Source organism: Danio aesculapii, chromosome 1 (assembly GCF_903798145.1).
Source record: "Danio aesculapii chromosome 1, fDanAes4.1, whole genome shotgun sequence".
NCBI lineage: Eukaryota > Metazoa > Chordata > Actinopteri > Cypriniformes > Danionidae > Danio > Danio aesculapii.
In genome coordinates, this window is record NC_079435.1 from 40,809,410 (window position 1) to 40,816,875 (window position 7,466).

A 7,466-nucleotide genomic window follows, 5' to 3' on the forward strand; every position below is an offset into this window, starting at 1 on the left:
TTCATTGGATAAATTAAATGAAATAGTTCATTTGTCACTTTAACTTTATTGGTGGGACCGTGTTTACCAGGTAATAAGGAATTCCAAAAAAGTTTGAATTTAGGCAACAATTTTGGTTCTACATAACTTTTTAATGTAAAAGTTAATAAATTTTACGTTTTTTTACTTCAAATAAACGTAGAGGCGATGCCGTCTACTGACGTCACAGTATGCGTCAAGCGTTGCGATGATGTAAAATACATGCGACGGTTCCTCACGTTGAGGTTTTCAATGGATTTTTGCCGCACTATTGTTGTCATCTAATAATTTCACTAGAAGCTATTTTCCTGCAAAACATTCGACATGAACAGCCGCTTGCAAGAAATACGGGAAAGGCAGAAGCTCAGACGCCAGCTTCTCGCACAACAGGTACAAAAACACAACTTATCTTTCTGCAGAAAGCCAGTATAAACGAACACTGCTCAACCAACGCTGTGTTATATCACCAATGAATGTAAAGTTAGGTGCAGTGCGAATGTTTTATGGCAATAATGTTTTTCTTTACAGCTCGGAGCAGAGAGTCCCGACAGCATCGGTGCAGTTCTCAACAGTAAAGATGAACAAAAAGAGATAGAAGAGACTAGAGAGACCTGCAGGTATAAAAACATTTATTCGAGGACTAGGTGCAGGACTATAAAATAAAGAACACCAGCGCAAACAACTTATATAACCCAAAAGAGCTAAAACTGTACTGATAGGGCAACCCTCACATTCAGCACAAATACAATGTAATGCTGCTACTTGTAGTATTAGTATTCAGACCTATGTTGAGATCAGTTACCATTTGGTTTGTTTACTGTAGGGCATCGTTTGACATATCAGTTCCTGGTGCTAAAAGGAAGTGTCTGAATGAGGGTGAAGATCCAGAGGAAGATGTGGAAGAGCAAAGGGTGAGCAAGCACTGATCAGGAATCAGCTATTTCAGAAATGCTCTTACATTTAATCAGGTCAGGGCTCTGTGTAACTGTTTTTAAATCTGCTGCATGGTGTTGTAGGAAGATGTTGAGCCTCAACATCAGGAAGAGAGTGGACCATATGAAGAGGTGTACAAGGACTCCAGCACATTTCTAAAGGTATTATTAAACACAATAATATATCATTTAATTGAGCAATCGGGTATGAGAGGCTATGATAGTTTGTGAGCATATTCAGACATGAATTCACTAAACAGTTACGACTATATACTGTCATTAAAGGCAAAAGCATGTTACTTTTTTTTAAAGTACAATCTTTAAATTCCTGCATTTCACCAGAAAAAAACTATCCCTTACAGTAAACATATAAACTGCAATGGATGTTGCAAATAAAACATATTTCATAGTTCTCATAACTTTTACTTATTGGAGCTTTTTTGTGAAACAGAATTTCAAAGTGTTACATGAATACATGCATTTTTTCCTCAGTATTATGTATCAGTACAAGATGCCATATGTTTTTTATTCCTTCTGTTATCTTTTTCAGTTGCATAAAATATTGCTAAAATGACATAAGTAATGCTTTCATTATATCATTAATTCTTGTTTCACAGGGCACTCAGAGTTTAAATCCTCACAATGATTATTGCCAGCACTTTGTGGACACAGGTCATAGACCTCAGAACTTTATCCGAGATGGAGGTAAAGTGTTTTCCTACCTTTTCATTTTAGTTTTCCACTGTGAGAGTGTGTTAAACTGTGTGTTCTGTAGGTTTGGCTGACAGGTTTGAGGAATACCCCAAACAAAGAGAGCTCATCCGACTGAAAGATGAACTCATCTCTGCCACTAATACTCCACCAATGTAAGAAAACCTCTAGTCTATGCAAAATATCCAAGTCACGGCCATTTATACAGTCCAGATGGTTTCAAAACAACTTCACGGTAGTAAGCAAAAATAACAGTATTTAATTTGCAAACTTTGACTATGAAACTAAAAAAGCTCTGAAAAGACAGCGGAGCGGCATCATTACTCTCTATTACTATTTAATTTGGTTCAGTGACAGTGTTGCAGTGACTTTCCACAATGAAATAATTATACAGCTCGAGTCAGTTCTGTGTTGATTTGGTTCAATAATTGTGTTGCAGAGTTCATCAATTATGAAGCAAATTCAATTCAGCTGTAAAACAGTTCTACAGAAGACAATTATTGTTATCCAGCTTAATTTAGTTCAGGGTTTCCCATCTAATGTAGACAGACATTGATATGATAATATTACTGAATATCTACACTTTCATCCGCGACACCCTTGAAATGTTGTCGTAGGGCCTGTACCTGCCAGCAGCGTCCCTTTGCAGTTTTTAAACCTGAAGATTGTTCACATTGTTGTATGAAACACTGGGTTTTATTTAGAATCTAGAATTTTATTTGAACATAATAAAAACAAAAGTGATTTTGAGGTTGGAAAGCAAATACAATCAGTCTTGTTTTTAATAATTAGAAGCATTTAACTATGGGACATTTAGATCTTATTTCCATGCTTTTATGAATGTAATATCTCTTTCGTTTATGTGTGTGTGTCAGGTATCTCCAGGCAGATCCAGACACGTTTGATCTGAGAGATTTAAAGTGCAAGTTTGATGTGATTCTGATAGAGCCTCCATTAGAGGAATATTACAGAGAGTCGGGCATCATTGCCAATGAGCGCTTTTGGAACTGGGACGATGTGAGTTACTGCAAATTTTCAAAATCTACCTCATGAGAATGTTTATGAAATTGTGTTCAATTATGTGTTGTTATAATTCACATTAGAGGTATACTTCACTCCAAAATTAAAATTCTGCCATCGTTTACTCATCCTTCATTTGTTCCAAACTGTTTGAGTTTCTTTCTTCTGTTGAACACAGCGGAAGTTATCTTGAAGAATACTGGTAAAGAATACTAACATCAATTGACTCTCATAGGTTTTGTTGTTGTTGTTCCTACTACGTGGCTCCTTTTTCCAACATTCTTCAGAATATCTTGTTTTGTGTTCACAGAAGAAATAAAAACATTTAAAACCAGAGTGTGAGTGAGTAATTGGTGAAATTTTTCAGTTTTAGCTGAACTATTTATCTATGTTTATTAGATTATAGTTGTTATTATACTTTAAACAAATATCATATAATAAAAAAAATTCCTGACATAATATTATGTAATAACTTATTTTTTGTATTCATTTGTGGTATAGATCATGAAGCTGAACATAGAGGAAATCTCATCCATTCGCTCTTTTGTATTCTTATGGTGTGGCTCAGGAGAAGGCCTTGATCTCGGCCGAATGGTACAAATCTCTTGACATGGCAGAATTCTGTTTGTTACACACAGCACCCACCATATTCGTAAACATAAACTTATCTCAAATGTGATACACATAATAACCTGACCACAAACAAATATGCTGTTTTACAGTGATTGCCTATAAATCTTTATTCAAACACATTTTAAAATCTTTCATTCTTCTCTTTCAGTGTCTAAGGAAATGGGGCTTCAGGCGATGTGAGGACATTTGTTGGATCAAGACCAACAAAAACAACCCTGGCAAAACCAAAACACTGGACCCTAAAGCAGTGTTCCAGAGAACTAAGGTAAAATTTATTGTCTATAATCTCACTAATTTATATTGATGGTTTCCTGTAGTAAAGGCTTTTATTTCTGTTCTCTGACATCTCTTACTTTTTTGTGTTTGCATACAGGAGCACTGCCTGATGGGTATCAAAGGCACTGTTAGACGCAGCACAGATGGCGATTTCATTCACGCTAATGTGGATATTGACCTGATCATTACGGAGGAGCCAGAGATGGGCAATATTGAGAAGCCAGTGGAGATTTTCCACATCATTGAGCATTTCTGCCTGGGTCGTCGACGGCTGCATCTGTTTGGCAGAGACAGCACTATTAGGCCAGGTTGGATATTTCTAGATTTTCATTAAAAGAAAAAAACGCTTACGCATATCATTCCTGAATGATGTTATATGTGGAACTAAAGAACCGTTTTCAAAGTAACAGCATAGTATGGCTTGGGAAAAGACAGTATTTTGAATCATTCATTTCAGCTTAGTCCCTTTGTTAATTTGGGATTACCACAGCAGAATGAACCGCCAACTTATCCAGTATATGTTTTACAAAGCGGATGCCCTTCCAGCTGCAACCCATCACTGGGAAACATCCATACACACTCATTCACACACATACACTACAGACAATTTAGCTTACCCAATTCACCTATAGCACATGTCTTTGGACTTGTAGGGAAAACCGGAGCACCCAGGGGAAACCCATGCGAACACGGGAAGAACAAGCAAACTCCACACAGAAATGTCAACTGACCCAGCCGAGGCTCAAACCAGTGACCTTGCTGTGAGGCAATCGTGCTATCCACTGTGCCATCATAACGCCTATTTTGAATCATATTTTATTAAATTATATTATCATTCAGTACAGTTAAAAGATTAAGGCTAGAACGTTTTTTATTTTAAACTAAAATATATTCAAACAAATTTGAAATATGAAATATTGCAATTTGAAATCACTGTTTGTGGGCATCACGGTGGCTCAATGGTTCGCACTGTCACCTCACAGCAAGAAGGTTGCTGGTTCGAGCCCGGGCTGCGTTTCTATGTTCTCACTGTGTTTGCATGGGTTTCCTCCGGGTGCTTTGGTTTCCCCCACAGTCCATTGACATGCGCTATAGGTGAATTGAATAAGGTAAATTGGCTGAAGTGTATGTGTATGAATAAGTGTGTATGGGTATTTCCCAGTGCTGGGTTGGAAGGGCATCCACTGCGTAAAACATATGCTGGAAAGTTGGTGGTTCATTCCACTGTGACGACCACTGATAAAATAAATAGACTAAACCGAAGGACAATGAATGAATGTTTCCTATGTGAATCTACAGTAGTCAACATTTGAATAGATCAAAGATTGTTATTGTGTAATAAATATATAATAAAATATTAGTATTGTTCAGTACACAATTTGCTTTTAGGACAATTATGCTGAGAATTTTTGATCCATTTCAAATGATGACTGCTATACTTCACAGTTTATTGTATTACTATCATTCAAAGTTGAAATTTCAGCAGCCACTACTCCTGTCTTAATGATCTTTCATAATTCTAATATGCTTCATTTTTTGATGAATATGTAATGAGTAGAAAGTTCAAACAATAAAAAGTCTTTCATTCAATTTTAGTTATGCATAAATAAATATTTAAAAGAAATCACCATATTTAAGAACTATTTCATCCAAATGTGTTTAGTTGTTGTGTAAATGTTATGTGTTGTAAAATGTTATGGTTTATTTCATTTAAGGATGGCTGACTGTGGGTCCCACTCTGACCAATAGCAACTTCAACATCGAAGTTTACTCCACCCACTTCAGCGAGCCCAACTCTTACTTGTCTGGTTGTACTGAAGAAATCGAGAGACTCCGCCCCAAATCTCCACCTCCTAAATCTATGGCAGAGAGGGGTGGGGGTGCACCGCGAGGAGGACGGGGTGGTCCCGCTGTAGGCCGAGGTGATCGGGGTCGAGAGAGAAATCGGCCAAACTTCCGTGGGGATCGAGGTGGATTCAGAGGCCGTGGAGGCCCACATCGTGGATTCCCTCCCCGATAGTCTGCATCGTGCCAACTTTCAGACTGACAACAAAAAATGTGAGGATTCTGAGATATTTTTGTATTTGAAAAGGTGTTGATCTCTGTATTTTTTTTTGTTAAGTGTATTAAGGGGTGGGGTTTAATTTTAGCAACTCAATTCTGAATGACTTCTGTTAAGTCACAGTATTTGTAAGAATTTTATTCTGCCTCAATTAAACCCTGTTTTTTTTAAACAAAAAATGTTTTTTTACTTTTGCACATGGCGTAACTCATCCAACATTCACTCACCACTTTATTAATTTATGTTGTTGATGGCAGACGGCTGGGATTTCCATGCAGTCTGCTGGGATTGCATCATGCGTTTTAACCAAAATTGCACAAAGAAAGATTAGAAAAAAGGGTTGCCTTGTTGTAATTAATATGTTGCCTATTATTTCAATGTATTAAATATTATATATATATATATATATATATATATATATATATATATATATATATATATATATATATATATATTATTTTGGTTTTTGATGTAAAGTTTAAATAATAGGGTCACAATTTGCCAAAAAGTGCCATAAAAGCATGGATCCGTCTGCTTCTGATGCAATCATATGGGAGATTTTGTTCACTGCAAAAAATACTTAGGAGTTTTTGTCTTGTTTCTTGTTCAGATATCTAAAAGATGTTAAATCAAGGAGCATTTCCAGACAACCAAAAAGTTGGCTTGTTTTCAGAAATAATATGTCAAAGTAAAGTGAGTTTTTCCTTAAAAACAAAAATAATCTGGCAATGAGGTAAGAAAAATAATCTTGTTTTTGCTTTGACGCGATTATTTTGCTTACACCATCTGCAGATTATTTTTGGCTTAGTTTTGGTTTATTTGTAAAAACAAATTTTTTTTTTTTTGGGTTTGTCTAGAAAATGCTTCTTGATTTAAGGTTTTTTTTAGATATTTGGACTAGAAACAAAACAAAAACTAAATAAGAAAAGCATTTTTTGCAGTGTTTGCACACTTTTGGCCAAATTTTTCAATTATTCATTTTATTTTCGGCTTGGTCTCTTTATTAATCAGGGGTCGCCACAGCAGAATGAACCGCCAACATATCCAGCATATGTTTTACACAGCGGATGCCCTTCCAGCCGCAACCCAACACTGGGAAACACCCATACACTCCTGCATTCACACAATGGCCAATTTAGCTTACCCAATTCACCTATGGCGCATGTCTTTGGACTGTGGGGGAAACCGGAGCACCCAGAGGTAACCCACGTGAACACGGGGAGAACATGCAAACTCCACACAAAAATGCCAATTGTCCCAGCAACCTTCTTGCTGTGAGGCGATCGTCTACACACTGTGCCACCGTTATGCCCCCTTTAGAATTAATTAAACTGAATATTTACACCATACGCTATCTGAGTATTGTTGCTGACCATGACCATTCTATTATGACCACAGCTTACCCATCTTATGATGGCTACTTCCAGCAGAATAATGCTTGTCACAAATATTAAATCAAATCAAACTGGTTTCTTAAGACAGGGAGTTCACTTTACTCAAATTGCCTCCACAGTCACCAGATCTCAATCCGTTAGAGTACCTGTGGGATTGGACACTCATATCGTGGGTGTGTAGTCAACAAATCTACACTGCATGATGCTGTCATTTCAATGTTGACTGAGATCTCTGAGGAATCTTTCCAGCACCTTGTTGAAACTCTGCCACAGACAATTAAAGCAGTTCTAAAGGCAAGAGTTGGTCCAATGAAGTGGCCGGTAAAAAAATGTATGCGTTTTGCCCTGCCACGTGCACACTTCTTCTCCTCCTGCGGAGGGCAGCAAGGCTGAGTTTTATGATCGGTGCCAAGGTTTATT

At 37.0% G+C, this 7,466-nt stretch overlaps 1 protein-coding gene across 1 annotated transcript; it reads left to right on the forward strand.

The window, feature by feature from the left end:
• Window positions 1-223: 223 nt before the first annotated feature.
• On the forward strand, window positions 224-5,831 carry mettl14 (methyltransferase 14, N6-adenosine-methyltransferase subunit). The gene is made up of 11 exons (XM_056445328.1): window positions 224-408; window positions 547-635; window positions 842-929; window positions 1,035-1,112; window positions 1,568-1,655; window positions 1,726-1,816; window positions 2,537-2,678; window positions 3,183-3,275; window positions 3,463-3,579; window positions 3,688-3,898; window positions 5,306-5,831. The coding sequence occupies exons 1-11, from the start codon at window positions 343-345 to the stop codon at window positions 5,608-5,610; spliced, it is 1,368 nt and encodes a 455-aa protein (XP_056301303.1). The 5' UTR covers window positions 224-342; the 3' UTR covers window positions 5,611-5,831.
• Window positions 5,832-7,466: the final 1,635 nt, after the last annotated feature.